The 24029-nt window shown below is 39.1% G+C and overlaps 1 protein-coding gene across 1 annotated transcript in view; it reads right to left on the reverse strand.

The window, feature by feature from the left end:
* Window positions 1–303: 303 nt before the first annotated feature.
* The window catches only part of LOC121385836 (TBC1 domain family member 23-like), a 51254-nt gene continuing 27528 nt past the window's right edge, over window positions 304–24029 (reverse strand). Inside the window, exons 8-17 of the mRNA XM_041516625.1 lie at window positions 23518–23621; window positions 22063–22191; window positions 19544–19660; window positions 17693–17768; window positions 15151–15288; window positions 11919–12058; window positions 9579–9688; window positions 6462–6541; window positions 2042–2180; window positions 304–1116 (exon numbers count right to left, since the gene is read on the reverse strand). Of these exons, the coding sequence (XP_041372559.1) occupies window positions 840–1116; window positions 2042–2180; window positions 6462–6541; window positions 9579–9688; window positions 11919–12058; window positions 15151–15288; window positions 17693–17768; window positions 19544–19660; window positions 22063–22191; window positions 23518–23621 (1310 nt within the window). The 3' untranslated portion in view covers window positions 304–839. The remainder of the gene's footprint in view (window positions 1117–2041; window positions 2181–6461; window positions 6542–9578; window positions 9689–11918; window positions 12059–15150; window positions 15289–17692; window positions 17769–19543; window positions 19661–22062; window positions 22192–23517; window positions 23622–24029) is intronic.

Raw genomic sequence — 24029 nt, forward strand, 5'->3', positions numbered from 1 at the left:
ATTATATATCAAATATATTTTTCTGCATAAATTATTAGTGGCTGTATATTAAAAGTGTTTCTGATCGTTCTGATATTTGTACTAGGTTAAATTTCATTTTATTTCCTAAAATATGTTTTTTCGTACGTACGAAATTATCTGATGTTCTGTACGATGTTCTACGAAATTAGTTGAAAAGGAAAGGAAATGTTTTATTTAATGACGCACTCAACACATTTTATTTACGGTTATATGGCGTCGGATGAAATTAGTTGAAGACAAAATCCAGTTTGGGATTCTTACGAATATTAAGACGACCAGAAACACATGGAATATACGCACACTGATATTCTAAACACAAAAATATATTTAATATGTAAGTTTAATCACAGAAATATTTTATTAGTCGAAAGCAGCTTACAATGCAGCAAACTCAGGAATGACCCTTTAAAACCCCGAGATATGGTTTGAAAGTCAAGTTTACAGACTTCAGTTTTCGAGGGCGTATCCCTAAATTCAACCTGAGGGGTCCGAAATATTGAACCAACTGTACTGCTCCTCTTACTCCGACTATATTGCGGAGTATGGTTAACCCCTTTCCATGAAATTTCGAGGGCGTATCCCTAAATTCAATCTGAGGGGTCCGAAATATTGAACCAACTGTACTGCTCCTCTTACTCCGACTATATTGAGTATGGTTAACCCCTCTCCACGAAAGTTCGAGAATTTTGAATCTTCATGCTTCTGAGGTTTAGAACAATTAAAATTTCTGCGTTTATTTTAAGAGGATTCTCAATAGTTAGGCCTATATTTGCACATTAGCCACAAATCTCTTCTGGGTTTTTTGTTGCTTTCTATCGCTAGCTATCCAAAGCATCCAGTACTTTAATAATTTGCTGTTTAATAATTTTTGTGGCCTCTCCAGCACGAGGGATTATGAATCTGTCGAGGTTTGTAATATGAAAGCCATCATCGTCACTTGTTCCATATTTCAGAGTGATAAAGTCCGGGTGTTTTTTCTTTGACGTGATTTTCACAATGCTACCAAGCGCTCGTCTCCCCATGATGTACACCATTCCTTTACGGTTAGGAATATCTCGAAGAATGTACAGATGTGTTGATGTAACCAACAGGTGACTGTGAAAAAAGGAAATTGGATAATGTTTAATACTACAGTAACAGACATGCCCAATACAGTGGATAATGTTTAATACTACAGTAACAGACGTGCCCAGTACAGTGAATAATGTTTAATACTACAGTAACACACAAAACAAGCTGTTGAATGTTCTGTCTGGTTATAGCTTATATCTGTAAAATTAATCATGTCGATTAGCAGCAAGGGATCGTTTATATGCACCATCCCACAGACAGGATAGCACATACCACAGCCTTTGATATACCAGTCATGGTGCACTGGGTATGCCCATGAGTGTCACATGTTATTGTATCTGTGATAATGCCCCTTTAATTGACACAGTAATACCCGGGGAACATGTATTCATCCTCTTTAAACTTTTGACAGTGAACATAACCATGCCAGTAACAAATGAGCCTAAACACAAATAATTCAAATATGGCACTGGTAACTGTGATAATGCACCTTTAACTGACATGGTAATACCTTGGGGAAATGTAGCCATCCTCTCTAGCCTAAACACAAATAAATGTACCAAGCATAAAATATGGCACTGGCAACTGTGATAATGCACCTTTAACTGACATGGTAATACCTGGGAAACATGTATCCATCCTCTCTAGCCTAAACACAAATAAAGGTACCAACAATAACATATATGGCACTGGTAACTGTGATAATGCCCCTTTAGCTGACATAGCAATACCTGGGGAACATGTAGCCATCCTCTCTAGCCTAAACACAAATAAATGTACCAACAATAAAATATGGCACTGGTAACTGTGATAATGCCTTTTTAACTGACGCAGTAATACTTGGGAAACATGTAGCCATCCTCCCTAGCCTAAACACAAATAAATGTACCAAGCATAAAATATGACACTGCCAACTATGATAATGCACCTTTAACTGACATGGTAATACCTGGGAAACATGTACCCGTCCTCTCTGACCTCCTGACATTGACACGAGTAGACGACCTCCGGTTTCTTCAGCCATGTGTCCAGACTGACCGTCTCCCTGTGTTCATCGTCGGACGACATTGGTACCGCCCCATCGTCACCTACAAGACACAGGAGAGGAATGTCTCATTAAAGAGGAATGGGGAAGAATGTTGGTGCATCTTAAACTATGGCTGTTTGAACAGTTGAACAGGAATGTTTATTTAACATCATATCAGCACATCTTAAACTGTGGTTGTTTGAAAAGGAAAGTAATGTTGGTGCATCTTAAACTATGGCTGTTTGAACAGTTGAACAGGAATGTTTATTTAACATCATATCAGCACATCTTAAACTGTGGCTGTTTGAAAAGGAAAGTAATGTCAGGAAAGTAATGTCGGTGCATCTTAAACTATGGCTGTTTGAAAAGGAAAGTAATGTCGGTGCATCTTAAACTATGGCTGTTTGAACAGTTGAACAGGAATGTTTATTTAACATCATATCAGCACATCTTAAACTGTGGTTGTTTGAAAAGGAAAGTAATGTAGGTGCATCTTAAACTATGGCTGTTTGAACAGTTGAACAGGAATGTTTATTTAACATCATATCAGCACATCTTAAACTGTGGCTGTTTGAAAAGGAAAGTAATGTCGGTGCATCTTAAACTATGGCTGTTTGAACAGTTGAACAGGAATGTTTATTTAACATCATATCAGCACATCTTAAACTGTGGCTGTTTGAAAAGGAAAGTAATGTTGGTGCATCTTAAACTATGGCTGTTTGAACAGTTGAACAGGAATGTTTATTTAACATCATATCAGCACATCTTAAACTGTGGCTGTTTGAAAAGGAAAGTAATGTTGGTGCATCTTAAACTATGGCTGTTTGAACAGTTGAACAGGAATGTTTATTTAACATCATATCAGCACATCTTAAACTGTGGCTGTTTGAAAAGGAAAGTAATGTCAGGAAAGTAATGTCGGTGCATCTTAAACTATGGCTGTTTGAAAAGGAAAGTAATGTCGATGCATCTTAAACTATGGCTGTTTGAACAGTTGAACAGGAATGTTTATTTAACATCATATCAGCACATCTTAAGCTATGGCTGTTTGAAAAGGAAAGTAATGTCGGTGCATCTTAAACTATGGCTCTTTGAACAGTTGAACAGGAATGTTTATTTAACATCATATCAGAACAAGGCTATTTGGAAAGGAAAGGAATGTTTATTTAACAACACCTCAGCACATTTTAAACTATATGACTACCCCCCTCTGGATCAGTCAAGGAAAGGAATGTTTATTTAACAACACCTCAGCACATTTTAAACTATGACTACCTCCCCCTCTAGATCAGTCAATGAAAGGAATGTTTATTTAACAACACCTCAGCACATTTTAAACTATGACTACCTCCCCCTCTGGATCAGTCAATGAAAGGAATGTTTATTTAACAACACATCAGCGCATCTTAAACTGTGGCTATTTGGAAAGGAAAGGAATGTCCGTTTTAACAACATCTTAGCACATTTTAAACTACGGGTATTGGAAAGGAAGGGAATGTTTATTTAACAACATATCAGCACATTTTAAACTACAGCTATTTGAAAATGACAGGAATGGGGTTTTTTAATGACACTTCAGTATATCTTAACCTAGGGCTATTTGGAAAGGAAGGAATGTTTAACGGCATGTCAGCACATTTTAAACTGCGGCTATCAGGAAAGAAAAAGAATGTTTGTTTAATGACACCTCAGCACATTTTAAACTAGAGCTATTTGGAAAGCAAGGAAATGTTTGTTTAACAACATCTCGGCACATCTTAAACTGTGGCTATTTGGAAATGAAAGGAATGTTTGTTTAACAACATCTCAGTAAATCTTAAACTAGGGCTATTTGGATATGAAAGGAATGTTTGTTTAACAACACCTCAGCACATTTCAAACTACGGCTATTTGGAAAGGAAAGGAATGTTTGTTTAACGACACCTCAGCACATTTTAACCTATGGCTATTTAGAAAGGAAAGGAGTGTTTGTTTAAAGACACCTCAGCACATTTTAAACTGTGGCTATTTGGAAAGGAAAGGAATGTTTGTTTAAAGACACCTCATAACATACTTATTTCGAAATTTGGTCAATAGAAAGACAAAACACGCACTGCTGCCACATCTTTTATAGGCTATCACATCATGATTTCGTGAATAATATATGGTATAGGAAATCAAACAGATTTAGATTGATATTTATAAAAGCTATCTTGTTAATTTGTAGTTGTAAATTTTATTTACCACATGAAACAAACATTTGATAGTCTAGCTTACTTACGATCAAATTGTCAAATAAAGAAGTTACTTTTTCAGCCTCTTCGTGTAAAATGATAACAGTTTATTTACCAAATGGATGAGAGAGAAAAGACTCCATCATACATATACATGTATATACTGGACTATATTGGAGTACTTGAGGGTCAAACTCAACCCGGACCCGAGTACCCGACACTTACTACTAGATGATAATGAAACTAAAGAATAACGTAAAAAGTATGCATCTTAATTTCAGCGCAGAACATGAATCCGAAATCATGTTATTATATTACATTTAAAAGCCGGTTGATGCATTCAGTATTGTGACAGATGGACGGTGAGATTAAAAAGAGAAACTAGTGCATGATCATCTGTGTAACTTATAGTATTGGTTAGTTACTACTGAAATTAATGCTCTACATTGTCTCACTTGTACGGGTACTCAAGTCCTGTGAACAGACTCGAGTCTTGCTAGACTCGACCCGTGCCCAAGCACTCGTGGAGACCCTAGTGATGTGGGATTGGCAAAGTATACCCTTTGTAGTAAATATTTTGACCCTGGGACTCGGCAGACCTGGCCTGGTGCTTATAAAACTTATAAAAATAGTCCAGACTCGAGACTCTAATAGAGTCTGAGACAGTAATGTCATGACAACGCCATACAAATTGTGTGCGTGTGACGTCATTAGAGATTGAGTCTGGACTCTAAAAGTTTTATAAGCACGGGCCCTGGTTAGTTAACCATCTCAGGTTGAAGTTTCCACCACTTCAGGTGTACTTATCTACCCCACATGACCACATATAATGGAGTCTTATAACCGGCCTAGGTGGCGTCGTGGTACCACAAGGCTGGTACGTACAGGGTTCGCAGCCCGGTGCCGGCTCCAGCCCAGAGCGAGTTTTAACGACTCAGTGGGTAGGTGTAAGGTCACTACACCCTCTTTTTCTTTCACTAACCACTAACAACAAATCCTCTGTTCTGAACAGACAGCTGAGGTGTGTATGCCCAGGATAGCATGATTGAACCTTAATTGGATATAAGAACGAAAATAAGTTGAATTGAAGAGTCTTATAATGTTCCATGGGCTATCATATGAACGCACTTAACAAAGGGGGAGTATGATGTTATTGGTAATATATGGCATCCTATTAAGGAAGAAAGGAAATGTTTTATTTAACGACATTTATTTACAGTTATATGGCGTCTGACATATGGTTAAGGACCACACAGATATTGAAGGAGGAAACCCACTGTCGCTACTTCATGGGCTACTCTTTTCAATTGGCAGCAAGGGATTTTTTATATGCACCATCCTAAAGACAGGATAGCACATACCACAGCCTTTGATATACCAGTCGTGGTGCACTGGCTGGAGCGTGAAATAGCCCAACGGGTCCACCGATGGGGATCGATCCCAAACCCGACCGCGCATCAAGCAAGTGCTTTACCACTGGGTTACGTCTCGCGAATTGGTGATGTGAGGTAATCAGACAAGTTTTAGATAGATATTTTGTTATTAAAACCTTCATTATATAAGTTATCTTGTTAATTTCTTGTATTTTTGAATTATATTGAACACTTAAGCAAACATGTCGAATATGATAGTGTAGTTTATTTATATTAAAATAGTCAAATAAAAAAAGTAACTTTTCATTTCTCTGTTCCTGTAAAATAATAGTTTATGTACCAAATGGATGAGAGAAAAAGACTCCATAATATGCAGTGTTCGAAAGAAGCACTTGTCCGTTTGTCCTGACATGCGAAAATCTGCTCGGACAAGGAAAATGTACACATGTACCTAAATGGTTGTCCAGTGGACAAGTAAAACTTTTCAATGCAGTTTAATTTTGAGCAATCAAACATACAGTCCTACTTGTACTTTAATAAAAACAAAACATTTATTTGGACAAGTGAAAATATTGCTGGACAAGTAGATTTTTCGGTGGACAAACAAAAACTTTGTTTCAGGTCAAAATTTCCACCACATATGACGGAGTCTTATAATCTCACCTTTCGAGTTCATCGAGACATGACAAAATATCCATTTGCATAAAATGTTAAACAGAACAGTCATGGTGTATCCCATAATACTAAAATACAAACCCTCATCGTCGTCACCGATCGTGAACACGTTTGCCATGTTTCTGTAACGTTTTCCAAGTCGATCAGTATTGCTTATATGTCTGAAAGTAATATGCAAACAGATGAAAAGAAAGAAATGTTTTATTTAACAACGCACTCAACACAATTTATTTACGGTTATGTGGCAGCAGACATATGGTTAAGGACCACATAGATTTTGAGAGGAAACCTGCTGTCGCCACTACATGGGCTACTCTTTCCGATTAGCAGCAAGGGATCTTTTATTTGCGCTTCCCACAGGCAGGATAGCACAAACCATGGCCTTTGTTGAACCAGTTATGGATCACTGGTCGGTGCAAGTGGTTTACACCAACCCATTGAGCCTTGCGGAGCACTCACTCAGGGTTTGGAGTCGGTATCTGGATTAAAAATCCCATGCCTCGACTGGGATCCGAACCCAGTACCTACCAGCCTGTAGACCGATGGCTTAACCACTACGCCACCGAGGCCGGTAGCAAACAGATGTATGCAGCAACAAACATTTGAAGAAAAACTCGAGGCATTTACTCTTTTATGAATATTGTACCTATCCTCAAAGAAAATGCATATTCCTATAATTGATAGTAGTCTGGTTCGAACATCCCAACAGCCTAAAATGATTCTACTGCGTCCTCCTTCCTGTTCCGGTCACGTGACTGTAATTTCCTTGTTTTCCCCACGGCTTCTAGAATGTTTGTAAAATCCACTAGCCATGGGATCAGTGATTTTAAAAAGTTACTAGCCACAATTAAAAATTCACTAGTCCTACTTTAAATTAAGTTAATACAATTTTACTAAATAATAGTAAAAATCAGACATGTCACTTAAAGAATGAGCTATAGCTTAAAAAAACTAACACTGAGGGTTGGGGGTCAGGATTTTTATATTTACAAAATAAGACTTAACTGCAACTTTTGACCGAAAAAAATTCACTAGCCATCGGGCATGGCAATAGTAGTTATTTACTAGTCCAACATTGAATATCACAAGCCATAGGAGTGGTGTTACCATAATCTAGAACCCGTTTTCCCTCAGCAAATTGTTAGGGGAATATGCATTTTGTTTGAGGACAGGTGAAGTTGAAAAAAAATATAGGGTACCAGACAATTCTTGTTAGTACTTACATTGTATTTTGTGTCCCAGCTTCCTTTAATTGCAAGTTGTGTAATAATTCCAATTTGTAAATACTATTTTGTTATAAATTAATAGATTCATCTTAATGACATCAGGGTCCATACACCTTGGAAACAAAAAATTCCAGACCTCTTCCAGACTTTTTCCCAAGACAAAAAAATATTTCTCAAGACTCACCTTACTCAATAATCAGTATATAAAATTTGAGTCCAAGACTGCGAGTAAATATATCTCCCCATATTTTCGGAAAATTTGATAAAATGGACGATCTTTTTGTCATATGCATTGCACAAGCGCGTACTTCAAATCTTCGGTAAATGTTGGCAATTGTTAGTCTCGATTTCCCAAATGTACGTTAGTGCCGAGATCAGAAAACGTCGTCAGATTCTGTTGGTTTCATGCAACCAAAATTTTCTACATGAGTCCTAAAGACGAATTTCCATACTTTTTCCAAACCAACTCACAAAAAAAAGAGGTATTTTTCCATACTTTTTCCAGGTCTGGAAAATGGATTTTCAAAATTCCATACCATTGAAGGTTTCCCAGACTCCATACCAACCCTATGATATTCGTAACCAGTTTTGCACTATTTTCAACAAAGGAACATAGGCTCTGGTAGTGGGGCAGGGGGATGTAGTGGGGTAGGGGGATGTAGTGGGGCAGGGGGATGTAGTAGGGCAGGGGGATGCAGTGGGGCAGTGCTCACCCCCAAATTCTTTTGGCTTAAATGAAAAGGTACCATAAAGTTAATGCCCTTGGATAGATACGTATTTTGTATGACTGTCCCCACCTGCAACTGTGTAGTGACATACAGAAAATGACGAAGAATGACATATTAATAACAATGTCATCATTGTTTTCAAACAACGTGTGGAACATTTAGTGTTGGTAAGATGCTTTGGGCCATTCAAATATTACGTAACACTCGAGGGGGTGGGTGGGTGTAGGTCCAAACATTATGTACCATTACAGGGGGTGGGTGGGTGTATTTAACAGTGTTACGTAATGCAATTTAAAAAGAAATTATTACAAAAATATTTTATTTTATTTTGTGTTTTTCATAAACGGTCTGTCATGACAACAATGTTTAATATGAGCAGTTATAGTTAGGCATATAGGCCCTACATACAATATATATATATAAGAATTATAAATCGAGTTGAAAAGCGTATCTGCGCTTTCCCAAATGGCAAAACAATACATTAAAATTATATTACACCCATCACACGACTTGTTTGTGCATGGGGGGGGGGGGTCTCCAAGCATTAGGTAATATTGTATGGTCTAGTGATTTAGAGCGTTAAAGGGGGAAGGAGGTTGTATGATTTTGACAAAAATAGTGTTACGTACAATGTAATATTTGAACGGCCCCTTTGCAGTGCTTACGTGAATAATACCTTTTACTCGTTACTGGGTATAAAAAGTATACAGAAAACTAAATAGTGGGAGGGGAGGGGTGGGGTGGGGTGGGGTTGGGGGGGCAGCATTATATATAGCTCATATTTAATAATTTTATTATAAAGTTAATGTTTAAACAATCATAAGGTATGAAAAAAAAAAATGTTTGTTTTATTTAACGACGCCACTAGAGCACATTGATTTTTTTTATCTTATCATCGGCTATTGGACGTCAAACATATGGTCATTCTAACACTGTTTTTCAGAGGAAACCCGCTGTCGCCACATAGGCTACTCTTTTACAACAGGCAGCAAGGGATCTTTCATTTGCACTTCCCACAGGCAGGATAGCACAAACCATGGCTTTTGTTGAGCCAGTTATGGATCACTGGTCGGTGAAAGTGGTTTACACCTACCCGTTGAGCCTTGCGAAAAACTCACTCAGGGTTTGGAGTCGGTATCTGGATTAAAAATCCCATGCCTTGACTGGGATCCGAACCCAGTACCTACCAACCTGTAGACCGATGGCCTAACCACCAAGGCCGGTCATAAGGTATGAAGACTTACCTTTCAACAGGTACTTGTTCATTTTTCATGTAACTAGCGAATTTCTCCTTCATTTCCACGGACTTGCTCTTCACAACGATCGACAATTTCCCAAACAAATCCTGAGTAGCCTGAAACAATCACAAAATATTTATTATGTGTCACTGACCTTGACATCAAATAGCCGATGCTTAATAATCAATGTGCTCTAGTGTGTTGTAAAACAAAACAAACATTATTATTTGTGTCACTGACCAAAGGACTAAAAAACTGTGTTTCTGGGAACCCTACCCTACCTAAGAAAAAGGGTTGAGAGGAGAGGAGAGGAGAGGAGAGGGGAGGGGAGGGGAGGGGAGGGGAGAGGAGAGGAGAGGAGTGGTGAGAGGAGAGGAGAGGAGAGGAGGAGAGGAGAGGAGAGGAGAGAGAGAGAGGAGAGGAGAGGAGAGGAGGAGAGGAGAGGAGAGGAGAGGAGAGGAGAGGAGAGGAGTGGTGAGAGGAGAGGAGAGGAGAGGAGAGGAGGAGAGAGGAGAGGAGAGAGAGGAGAGGAGGAGAGGAGAGTGGTGAGAGGAGAGAGAGAGGTGAGAGAGGAGAGGAGAGGAGAGGAGAGGAGAGGAGAGAGGAGAGGAGAGAGGAGAGGAGTGGTGAGAGGAGAGGAGAGGAGTGGTGAGAGGAGAGGAGAGAGTGGTGAGAGGAGAGGAGAGGAGAGGAGTGGTGAGAGGAGAGGAGAGGAGAGGAGAGGAGAGGAGAGGAGAGGAGAGGAGAGAGAGAGAGAGGAGAGGAGAGGAGAGGAGAGGAGGAGAGGAGAGGAGAGGAGAGAGGAGAGGAGAGGTGAGGGAGGAGGAGGGTGAGGAGGAGGAGGTGGTGAGAGGAGAGGGGAGAGGTGAGGAGGGGAAGGGGAGGGGAGGGGAGGAGGGGAGGAGGAGGAGAGGAGAGGAGAGGAGAGGAGAGGAGAGGAGAGGAGAGGAGAGGAGAGGAGAGGAGGAGTGGTGAGAGGAGAGGAGAGGAGAGGAGGGAAGTGGTGAGAGGAGAGGAGAGGAGAGAGGAGAGGAGGGAGTGGGAGAGAGAGGAGAGGAGAGGAGAGGTGAGGAGAGGAGGTGAGAAGTGGTGAGAGGAGAGGAGAGGAGAGGAGAGGAGAGGAGAGGAGAGGAGAGGAGAGGAGAGGAGAGGGAGAGAGGAGTGGTGAGAGAAGAGGAGGGGTGAGAGAGGAGAGGAGAGGAGAGGAGAGGAGAGAAGAGAGGAGTGGTGAGGAGAGGAGAGGAGTGGTGAGAGGAGAGGAGAGGAGTGGTGAGAGGAGACGAGAGGAGAGGAGTGGTGGAGAGGAGAGAGAGGAGAGGAGTGGTGAGTGGCAGAGTTCGACAAATCCGAGGAGCCCGACACCCGGGGCTAGTGGTTTTTAGAGTTCGGGAGCTAGATGTGAGAAACGCAAAACCACTAGCCCGCAGGGCTAGTGGTTTTCCACCTCCCTCCTTATCGCTCAATCGTGTTTGTTTTTTGTTTTTTTTCTCTCGGCTGAAAGAGGAGAGTTAGGAGAGGAGAGGAGAGGAGAGGAAATTGGTGAGAGGAGGAGGGGAGGGGAGGGGAGGGGGGGAGGTGAGGGAGGGGGAGAGGGGAGGGGAGGAGAGAGGGGAGGGGAGGGGGAGGGGAGGGGAGGGGAGAGGGAGAGGGAGAGGAGAGGAGAGGAGAGGAGAGGAGGGAGAGGAGAGGAGAGGAGAGGAGAGGAGAGGAGAGAGGAGGGAGAGAGGAGAGGAGAGGAGAGGAGAGGAGAGGAGAGGAGAGGAGAGAGGAGAGGAGGAGTGGAGAGGAGAGGAGAGGAGTGGTGAGAGGAGAGGAGTGGTGAGAGGAGGAGAGGAGAGGAGAGGAGAGGAGAGGAGAGGGAGAGAGGAGAGGAGAGAGGAGAGGAGAGGGAGAGGAGAGGAGAGGAGAGGAGAGGAGAGGAGTGGTGAGAGGAGAGGAGAGGAGAGGAGAGGAGTGGAGGAGAGGAGAGGAGAGGAGAGGAGAGGAGAGGAGAGGAGAGGAGGTGAGAAGTGGTGAGAGGAGAGGAGAGGAGAGGAGAGGAGAGAGGAGAGTGGTGAGAGGAGAGGAGAGGAGAGGAGGGGAGGAGAGGAGAGGGGAGAGGGGAGGTGAGAAGTTGGTGAGAGGAGAGGGAGAGGAGAGGAGAGGAGAGGAGAGGTGAGAGGAGTGGTGAGAGGAGAGGAAAGGAGAGGAGAGGAGAGTGATGGGGAGATAATGAGGTGGTAATGGGAGAGGGGAGGAGATAGGAGGGAGGAGTGCTGAGGAGAGAGGAAAATGAGAAAGGGAAGACAAATGAGAGGAAGGAAAGTCACACTCCTGGAGCCTGATCAAACAGAAAAGCAAGCTCACCGTTTTCAATGGACCGAAGTCGTCCCCGTTTTCCACATCGCTGGCACTGCTAGCATTGTCAGGACAACAGATAATACAGCGCTTAGAGTTGTGATCTGCCAGGCCCTCAGACAGGTTGTCTCTCAACACCTGGTGCAGCTCTGTGAAACAATGGAAAGGAAAGGAATGTTTGTTTAACGACACCTCGGCACATTTTAAACTACAGCCATTAAAACATCTGGTAATTTCATATGGTAATTTTAACACTTGGTGGAGAGAGAAGAAACCAGTTGCTGTCACAGCAAGGGCGTCTGAAAACAGCAAGGGAACTTGACACTGTATCCCATCAACGGAACAGTACATACCACAACTTTTAATGTACCAGTACTGGGGCATTGGTTGGAAAGGAAGGAAGGATCAACTTTTTTTTAATTAAAGGAATGAATTACAATGGTTGTTTTGGGGGTTTTAAAAAGTATAAATTGCTATAGTTCAGGGGCTTTACTGTAGGCAAATTGTTGCTGTGGATTAGAAAAATATTACCACTGGTTGAAAGAATTTGTGGTTTTTAATTTTATGTTTATCTGATATGAAGTTACAGGTTTAGAATTGCTGTGGGCAGGCTCACAGTTGCCATAGGTGACAATTCTTAAGTTTGATCCCAGAAATAAGTCTGTTTTGCTAATAAAAAACATTTTTTAAGTCTGTTAAATACTACGTAACACTTCATTTTCTTGCAGAGAAATTAAATGTAAGGTTCACACATTCTGTCATTTATCGAAAGTGATGGGAGCAGGATATAGCTCAGTTGGTTGAGTGGTCACCTGAGGTACTTGCTTCGCAGGATCGAACCACTTCGGTGGATTCATTCAACTGATTAAGTTTTTTCTCATTCCAACCAGTGCACCACAACTGATCAATGGCCGTGGTATGTGCGTTCATGCTGTGGGGTAATGAATATAAAAGATCCCTTCCTACTGATGGAGAAATGTAGCGGGTTTCCTCTGATGACTATGAATCAAAATTACCAAATGTTTGACATACAATAGCTAATGATTAATAATCAATGTGCTCTTGCCTACAAAAAAGTTTATATGAAATAGAAGCAGACTCGTCTTTTAATTAAACCAAAAGTGTTATCGGTCTGCTGAACCAATCAAAGTTTTTATATTATTATTTTAATAAAGATTTCAAGATATACAAAAATGTAGCGGGTTTCCTCTGATGACTATGAATCAAAATTACCAAATGTTTGACATCCAATAGCTGATGATTAATAATCAATGTGCTCTTGTGGTGTCTCAAAAGTGACAGAAAGCAAGCAGCAAATTACACACTAAATGCACAAAATATACTTTTTAATAATCTGGCTGCAGAATTTAGAAATAATCTGGCTAAAATACTTTTTGAAGTTATCTAAGTGTTACAATATCGTAAAACCGTCATAAGCTTTGACGTCACTACAACATGCCATAATGATGTCATAGTCCACAGCGGTTTTACGATATTGTAGCACCAAAGATAGCTTTGAAAATATGGGCATAGTATTTCAAATAGTCAGAATTTTTCATTTTCACGAGTGATAATTTATGTGGTGTTCATTTTCTAGCATCAGTGTTCTTGCTGGGTGAAAATTAAAGGAGGGCGGCCACGCATCACAACACCCTTCAAAAAAAAAAAAAAAAAAAAAATGGTGGGTAGGATTGGTTACCATATTGTGTGTTGGTAGACTTTGTGGAAAGACATACTCCTTATTTTGCCTACAAAAAAGTTTATATGAAATAGAAGCAGACTCGTCTTTTAATTGAACCAAAAGTGTTATCGGTCTGCTGAACCAATCAAAGTTTTAATAAAGATTTCAAGATATACAAAAAAATAAATAAAGATGTTTGTAAAGTGATCCCCTAATTTCGGATACATTTTTTGAATGAATTGATAGTTTTTGTAAAGGTGGTGTATATATTATTTGGCACCCAAGATAAACGATTTCAATGATAAACACTACCACTTCTGTTGTTTTTATAAGCGGTGATATCTACCCCCCCCCCCCTCCCCCACCAAAAAAAGGAGAAAAAAACTGAAGAAAAGTTTACACTGTTTTATAAAGAACTGCTGAATAAACAGAATGACAGAAAGTAAAAATCATCGGCTACAACCAATTATATCTGCAATTGAGGACAAAATATCAGATGATAGTTAGTGGAAACAGAAGACAGAATGACCGTTCTGATCACGTGATAAATTTGGCGCCAAATAAGTGGCAGGGGGGTGGGGGTGGGGTGGGTGGGTGTGTGGGTGTTTCAATCAGAGATTGCCGAATCCGTAAAAAATAATAATGTTTTCATTGCTCAAATAAAATATAACTTTTATTGTGTGTATTAAACATACAAAATGGATACAGGTATGGGACAAAATAGAGGCCGTTAAAAATACTGTTAAATTACGTTACGATAACTGTCGTAAATGTTTTGTCAATTGCTTTTTCGTACACAACGCAGCTTGTTTCCTTTGATATCCAGTGTGCAGACTGATCGTTGTATTTTTTATGTGCAGAAAAAAAGTGTGCATTTGGAAATAGTGGAGATAGGTGCTGGAAAATAAAGGAGGGCAGAGAATGTAAAAAGAGGGCGGCAAAATGCAATAGCGACATTTTATTATATTGTATTCCAGATATATCAAGAATTTATTGTATTCAGCACTGATAATTTATATGGTGTTAATTGTCTGGCGTTGTATCCTACCTGAGTAGTCTACCTTGCCATAGTGACATCATAGTCTATGATGGGGTTTTACAATATCCTAGCACTAAGATAGCTTCACAAATTTGATCTTTTTTTCTTTTCTTTTTTATATTATATTATATTCCAGATATATCAAGAATTTATTATATTCAGCACTGATAATTTACATGGTGTTAATTGTCTAGCTATGTATCCTACCTGAGTAGTCTACCTTGCCATAGTGACATCACAGTCTATGATGGTTTTACGATGTCCTAGCACTAAGATAGCTCCACAAATCAGACCTTTTTTTCTTTTCTTTATTATACTACCTGAGTAGTCTACCTTGCCATAGTGACATCATAGTCTATGATGGTTTTACGATATCGTGGCACTAAAATAGCTTCAAAAATCTGATCGGTTGGTGGGGTTTTTTGTTGGGTTTTTTTAACAGTATTGCAGGTATAACCAGAATTTCTCATTTTCATCAGTGATAATTTATGTGGTCTCAAACATCTAGCACTGTGTCCTACCTGAGTAGCCTCCCTTGGCAATGCTGACGTACTGTGATCCCTTCTGGAGAAAGTTGGCCACCACCATGTTGACATACTGGTCCTCCTCTTCTCGCCCACTGCCCATGAAGCAGAGGTGTTCCCCGCCCGCCACCGAGCCTGTCAATCAAACATAAATAGCCAATCAAAATCCTTCATGTTTTGTAACTTTCGGACTACTGGATTAATTTTTGACTCAAAATTCCCATCTCGTTCCAGCCAGTGCACCACGAATGGTATATCAAAGGCTGTAGTATGTACTACCCGGTCTGTGGGATGGTGCATATAAAAGATCCTTTGCTGCTAATCGAAAAGAGTAGCACATGAAGTGGTGACCAGGGGATTCTCTCTCAATATCTGTGTGGTTCTTAACCATATGTCTGACGCCATATAACCGTAAATACAAGTGTTAAGTGCATCATTAAATAAAATATTTTTTTCTTTCCAAATTCCCAGGTATTTTCCATTTAAAAAATGAAAAACTAAAGCTGCTATACTCTCAGTTAATCTATTTCCTGTTGATCTATTATTATTTTCCGGCAGAGCTTCTAGATTATGGTAGCCCCACTCCCATGGCTAGTGATATTCAGTGCTGGGCTAGTAAATAACTACTATTGCCATGCCAGACAGGGCTTCTAGATTATGGTAGACCCACTCCCATGGCTAGTGATATTCAGTGCTGGGCTAGTAAATAACTACTATTGTCATGCCAGACAGGGCTTCTAGATTATGGGAGCCCCACTCCCATGGCTAGTGATATTCAGTGCTGGGCTAGTAAATAACTACTATTGCCATGCCAGACAGGGCTTCTAGATTATGGTAGCCCCACTCCCATGGCTAGTGATATTCAGTGCTGGGCTAGTAAATAACTACTATTGCCATGCCAGACAGGGCTTCTAGATTATGGTAGCCCCACTCCCATGGATAGTGATATTCAGTGTTGGGCTAGTAAATAACTACTATTGCCATGCCTGACAGGGCTTCTAGATTATGGTAGCCCCACTCCCATGGCTAGTGATATTCAGTGCTGGGCTAGTAAATAACTACTATTGCCATGCCAGACAGGGCTTCTAGATTATGGTAGTCCCACTCCCATGGTTTGTGATATTCAGTGCTGGGCTAGTAAATAACTACTATTGCCATGCCAGACAGGGCTTCTAGATTATGGTAGTCCCACTCCTATGGTTAGTGATATTCAATGGTGGGCTAGTAAATAACTACTATTGCCATGCCAGACAGGGCTTCTAGATTATGGTAGTCCCACTCCCATGGCTAGTGATATTCAGTGCTGGGCTAGTAAATAACTACTATTGCCATGCCAGACAGGGCTTCTAGATTATGGTAGACCCACTCCCATGGCTAGTGATATTCAGTGCTGGGCTAGTAAATAACTACTATTGCCATGCCAGACAGGGCTTCTAGATTATGGTAGACTCACTCCCATGGCTAGTGATATTCAGTGCTGGGCTAGTAAATAACTACTATTGCCATGCCAGACAGGGCTTCTAGATTATGGTAGCCACACTCCCATGGCTAGTGATATTCAGTGCTGGGCTAGTAAATAACTACTATTGCCATGCCAGACAGGGCTTCTAGATTATGGTAGTCCCACTCCCATGGCTAGTGATATTCAATGTTGGGCTAGTAAATAACTACTATTGCCATGCCAGACAGGGCTTCTAGATTATGGTAGCCCCACTCCCATGGCTAGTGATATTCAATGTTGGGCTAGTAAATAACTACTATTGCCATGCTAGACAGGGCTTCTAGATTATGGTAGCCCCACTCCATGGCTAGTGATATTCAATGTTGGGCTAGTAAATAACTACTATTGCCATGCCAGACAGGGCTTCTAGATTATGGTAGCCCCACTCCCATGGCTAGTGATATTCAGTGCTGGGCTAGTAAATAACTACTATTGCCATGCCAGACAGGGCTTCTAGATTATGGTAGCCACACTCCCATGGCTAGTGATATTCAGTGCCTGGCTAGTAAATAACTACTATTGCCATGCCAGACAGGGCTTCTAGATTATGGTAGTCCCACTCCCATGGCTAGTGATATTCAATGGGGGACTAGTAAATAACTACTATAACTAGCCCAACGGCTAGTGAAAAAAAGAAAGAAATTGTCACATGCTGCATTTAAGTCTTATTTTGTAAATATGAATATCCTGACCCCTCTTCCCACCCCCATCTAAGGGTCTTTAAGCTCTATCTCCCTCTTTTGGTGACATATCTGATTATTACTATTAGTGAAATTGTATTTACTTAAAGTAGGGCTAGTGAATTTTTAATCATGGCTAGTAAAAAAATTAAATCACTGATCCCATGGCTAGTGGATTTTTATAAAATTCTAAAAACCCTGTTTCCGGTGAGTATCTTGTACATAACGGTGGGAAATATGAATTGGGGAATGCACTTTATACAGTGTACATACAGTATTTCGATTTGTGTGACTCTACCGACTAAGCTAAATTCCACCCACTCAAAGACGAGGCAAAGAGAAACAATCTGACACACACCTGCAGCAATGGCTTGTTTCTGCGTGGTCCACAATGCTTGAACAGCTGAGCTGAACTCTTCAGGGTTCTGTAACATCTACAGAGGACGTAAAAGATCATGTGTTTAACAGTACACAATGGACGTAAAATATAAAATTCAGACAAAATAAACATTTTTAATATCTTATTTTGTAATTGCTTGTGTAGACTGTTTTAACGAGCCACATTACACAGCTCTCACAATTTGCGTCAGTGTTCAGCAATGCCGATGTAAAAGTTGAAGTAAAATGAATAAAATTATGCTACACAATGTCTTTTCTTCACCAGGAAGACATCACGCTTGTCTGGAATGTTTTAGGAAAGCCACAAACTGATCACTTTGCAATAAAATCTTTTAAGTCACAGACTCTAGTTTCAACACATGAAGACACCTGAATAAAGTTACAACAGAGGGAAAGGAGAAACTGTTTCCCTGAAACGGTCCAACGCCACATAACCGTAAATAAAATGTGCTGAGTGCATCGTTAAATAAATCATTTCCTTCCAAGGCTAGATCTGGCACTCGCCAAATTCGCCAATTGCGAATTTTTAACACAACTGGTCAATTTTAATTGAATTTGGCGAAAGAATTTCATGTAATGATTGATATTTTCTTGAAAATGATGGTGGGTTTCTGCAATTTTTAGAGTTTAATGGATAAATTTGGCAAAATGTACTACACACCCAGATCTAGTCCTGCCTTCCTTCCCTTAAATGGGGAAATACCCTCTAAAAGTAAACTAGAGCTCGTCTTCATAACCGTTATTTTTTAGTGGTATATGCATTTTTGGAATTATAAAAAAAAAGCATTTAGTGGTATTAAAAATATCAGAAAGACCCGAAACACTTTAGATGTAAGTAAATCTAAACAATAAAAATGCAAGTAATTTTTAATTTTAAAGACCCAAAACAGTTTAAAAACTAGGGTCTGTCCCTTTAACAAATTCTATTTGAAACTTCATGTTATTGATCGCCTAACACTATTTCAGAAGAGTGATCTTCAGTTCACATTAATTTTGCTCCTGATCAAGATCAGTCCATTCTAAAAATAGGGGAGGGGATGATGTACTAAGGGTGAGTGAATGAATGAATGAATGAATGAATGAATGTTTAACGACACCCCAGCACGAAAAATACATCGGCTATTGTGTGTCAAACTATGGTAATGCAAATAAATAAAGTGATGATCAACATCAATATAAAAATTCAAGGTTTAAACAAAAACAGTGTAAAAAACAGTGTAAAGAACAGTGTAAAGAACTGTGCAAAAACACAAATATCACAGAATTTTACGGATACTGACTTTTACTCAAAACTTCAATTTTGTGCTGTATTGGCCATTCTCAAAGAAAATGTTACACCTCTGCACCACGGTGAGGTTACAGCACGCGCAGGAGTACTAAGGGTGAGATATTGAGTTACAGCATGACAAGAAACAAGCATTCTGAGAATACTTCTACAGCAATACATGTTCCCTACTGAGCCCAAAGATTTTTTATATCTCCTAAATTCAAGGGCCATAACTCACCAAGAAAGTCAAATTTGATCTGTAACAGTACATGATAAAGCTATACACAAAATGTCAGCTCAAGGCATTGTGAAAAAACTTCTGGAATTAAAAAATTTCATATCTCCTAAGTTCAAGGGCCATAACTCTGTAAAAATGGGTAAATCGCCATGAAAGTCAAACTTGATCTGTAACAGTACATGACAGAGCTATACACAAATTGCAGCTCAATATCTCACCGAAAAAAACCCATCTGAAAAACTATATGTAAGACAGGCGGATGGACGGACGGACGGACCCAGAGATGAAATCTAATAAACACTTACGAGGTTGGCATCAAGATGAAATGCAGTTGGAAGATGTCCGCTGTTGTACTGATCAGCTGGTCGACAATCCACGACAAAATACCGAACACCGTCTCCCTGAAATGAACCACCCGACTTCTACAGACCCATAACCGTCAAGTTCAAGGTCATCACAAGTAACTGCATCAGCCAAATCTCTTCAGGTAAATCATCTTTAGCAGTGATGTGACAACCATTTAAAAAAAAAAAAAAAACTGAAGCAATATATAAAATCCGAATACTACCATATTCAAATATATATTTTTTTTTTTAGCATTTCATATTTTATTTAGCATTTCAGACCAAATTCAATTACTGTGTACCAAAACTAAATTTTGTGCCCAAAAATAAGAGCTAAAAATATATTAAACAAACTCTCAAGTGTTCAGACTAAGCACACAACTAAAGCTGATGGGAAGTGGCAGATGTGTGACACAGATAGCCACAAGCGCCAAGCATCTGTCACAGCTGGAGACAAGGACTGGGATGTGTAAGTGGACAGCAAAAGTTGAAAGATAGGAAGAGCTGCCAGATAGTGAAGAAATAAGATGGAATTCAAAAGGAAAAGGGGCAGTGGTATTAACAAAATAATAATGAAAAAATTCTAATAAATTAAAAAAATTTAAAAGAGAGAGAAAAAAAAGAAGAGAGAATAACTAGTTAATGACGTACGATATCAGCTTTATCCAGGGATGGTAAGCATTGGAAATTCTACTTCATTTGCCGAGTGGAATTTCTCATTCAGCCTGAACAGGATAAAGCCAATACCCTATATCATTAACTACCATATATCTTCGTCTATAAGTCAAATTCTTTTCATTCAAAAATTATTTTGTAACTTGGGGGGTCGACTTCTTACAGGGTAAAAAAAAATTCACCAAAACATTTTACCGTTTTGGGGATTATTTTACAAGTTTTATTGTTGAATTATGCCCTGTATTTATACTCAAATATGTTAATTTGACAGATATATTTTGTATAACCTTTTTTGGGGGGCATGAGACCGGTTTTGGTTATGCAAAAAGGCATACGATCTCACTCATATGCCAAGACAGCAGTCCACTGAGTTAAAATAACAGCCATCACTAATAGCAAAAAGGTAAACAATACTAACTACCTGTTGCCCGAGTTTATTTTTAAATCTTGTCACTGGCACCAATTGTTGTTCAAACAATCTTTCGTGCATGATTAGCTTCATGAATATCACTGAGCTTTCCCTTAAAATAGCTGAAACTGGTCTCTGCTGTTCACTAAGCAACAGGGACACACATCATTTGGTACAAAAACCAGTGTACTTTCCAGAGTTATCCTCCTTACATATATTAATATGGCGGTAAAACATGTCATTAAAGGTAGCACTATACCAATTAATTTCTGGCTGGGTCGAAGTTCGAGGTGCACCGAACTTTTGATAGAGAAGTTAACACCACAAGTCCTGTGATTGGTTATAAATGTGAGTGTGTTGGTTGTAATAAAAAATTAGTTTCATCTGGGCTAAAAATGTATACAATTTTAATTCATCTAGTACCACTGTGTCAAGTAGCCTTGTGCTTGGAACATGTATGGGGTACATGTAAAAAAAAGTACTAAAATTTTGTGCGAAACTAGGGGTGTTGTAAAAACATCTGGTTATACCGAAAATGAGCCATGAAAGGTACCATTTTCTGCAGTTAATACTTTGAGGTAGGGGTTGTAGTACTGACATTTATGGGTCATAGTTTGGTCGATATATTGCATATAGTGTTTTTAAACACAAACGTTAACATGGTCGCCTATGGGATTTGAATTGGTATAGTCCAACCTATAAACTGATGATACTTTCAGTTTTTTAGTAGTGATCTGTTGCCAGTGTTCATAAATAAAGTTTTTGTCTGTGCACAAAACCATGCTGTACAGTGCCACGCAGTAACAGTCAAACAGCTTTCACTACATGTATCTACTAAGGGAATATTTCGTTTTGATGCTATTTAGTTTGATTGGAATATTGCTATGTACAAAACGTGAAAACCGAAGTTTGTAAAATAATTTTCTTTTGTTCAAATATTGTACACTATTGTTCTCATATGCTGAAAATAACACATACTTCAATATTTATAAGTTGTTTTCATGGGTTGACTTATAAACGGGTCAATAAAAAAATAAGTTTTCAGGGCTTGAAATTAGGGACTCGACTTATAGTCGAGATCGACTTACAGGCGAAGATATACGATAGTTATTATCTTTATCCTGCAGACCATAAAAATTAATGGGAAAAGCTATTATTTCTGTTATTTCAGCTACATATTACGATGACCTAGAGGTCAAATGGGCGATTTTGTAATGTAGATATGCATGTGACATCATATGCGTGACATCAAAAAGTCATAATCTGCTAGTATACATTTATGACTGCTTTAATCAGTCATCATAATCGGCCAATAAACATGCTGGATAAAATAAATATATCATTTTTGAAATAAATATTCTCTGGTGTGATCAAGCATGTTGTGTTGAGTTCTTACTGCTCCTAGCTGGTTGGCCTGCATTAGTTCTCCGACAGACACCGGCAGACACAGAGCCTGGGACACCTGTTCCTCTGAACTGTCGTTCTGCGAGACCACACTCGTACCAAACAATGGGGTCTGGAAGTCCTGAAAAACAAAAACTCCCATCAGACTGAGCCAGACTTGAAACAGAAAAAACAATGTGCAGAAAAACACGAAACAAACCGAGTCACCCTGCACATCAAATGGAGATCAATCAGACTAAAGTAGCATTTCCACTTGTGCGGATGTGAATGCAGACACGGGTAAAATCCCGTAAGAGGAAATAACATAATTACCAAAAAATGAAAGAAGAAAATGAAATGAAAAAAAAGCCCAAAGAAAAACAAACCCACAAAATAACAATAATAATAAAAACACAAAAAACACAAACACGTCCATTTGTCTGGTGCGTAGTATGGCTGGGGATACGTTTTTGCTGACCAGATCATGTTGCGGTAGGTATGGAAACGTATAAAGAAATATCTTAGAAAACACACGGGTGGATACAAAATCGCACTGGTCACCACATAACATACAAAACTTGTGTACGTCCGCATCCACACCACATATACACAAGTGGACCCACTACTTGATGTATGCTTTAAAAGAAAAGTATGAAATTTACTATTAAGACTGAGTAAGCTAACAGAACAAATAGACCAATTAGACTCAGGAACACTTTAAAAAGTTTGTTTTGTTTAATAACACCACTAGAGCACATTGATTTATTAATGATCGACAAATGGATGTCAAACATTTGATAATTTTGAAACAGTCTTAGAGAGGAAACCCACTACATTTTTCCATTAGTAGCAAGGGATCTTTTATATGCACCTTTCCAGACAGGATAGCACATACCACAGCATTTGATATATCAGTTGTGGTGTACTTTAAAAAGTGGGAATAACATGATTAATGTGGCAAAAATATTTAATTAACGAAATTCTAACAAAATGGTTCTATTGTTTTACTACATCATTGAATGGGTAGTGGGGCATTTACCAGAATTACAGACTTCCAAATACACGAGTATGATGTAAAATAAGAGAAATATCAATGCATTTATTCCCATAAGTCAAATATGCCACTTAAAAGCCTGTTATTCTCAGACCTGCTAGGATACATGTATAGAGTTATCAAAACAATTGTGGGATACTGTAAAATATACACATTATTGTGTACAGTCAGGTTTCTGCCAGAAAATAATTTGATGGTACATAATAAAAACAAAACAGACCATAATTTACTAGCCCAACATTGAATATCACTAGCCATGGAAGTGGGGCTACCATAATCTAGAAGCCCTTTGATCACTCTATCAATTGCTTGGGTAATGTTAGGATTAGTTTCAATCCCGCTATTTACGAGATTAATTTTATGCACAATACAATATATCTACAAAATTACTTGTCCAAAGCACCATTATCTTACCCTCCTAAAAGACTGTGGTGTTTTTGATGCGTAATACTGAGCTAATGTGCAGAAATCTTCAATATCTTCAGACTCTATAGCACTTGGAAACGTTGAAGCCATTTCTAAAAGAAGCACCAAAAAATTCTGTGACATCCAAAAACACATCCAAATGCTATTTATACATTCTGTAACTAGATATTATGCAACGCTCATTTAGAATAAGAATAAGAATAAGATTAATTTATTTGCATAACACCCGAATATGGGCAGAGCAAAAATAACAATATAATATACATTTATTTGCAGTAACAGTAACATAAATATACATTAATTACATGAACAAACATCTGAATCAACAAATACATATGTAATTTAAGCCTTATTACTAGTGATATTAATAATTAGGTAAAAGCAAATATTGTCAGAAGTGTAGAGCCATAAAAAACCATCAACTATGGCGTTCGTGAATTATTTTTCACGAATCCACACACCCTCGTACATTCTCCATTAGTTTATACAGATGTGAAATG

The sequence above is a fragment of the Gigantopelta aegis genome, chromosome 12, assembly GCF_016097555.1.
Source record: "Gigantopelta aegis isolate Gae_Host chromosome 12, Gae_host_genome, whole genome shotgun sequence".
Taxonomy (NCBI): Eukaryota; Metazoa; Mollusca; class Gastropoda; order Neomphalida; family Peltospiridae; genus Gigantopelta; species Gigantopelta aegis.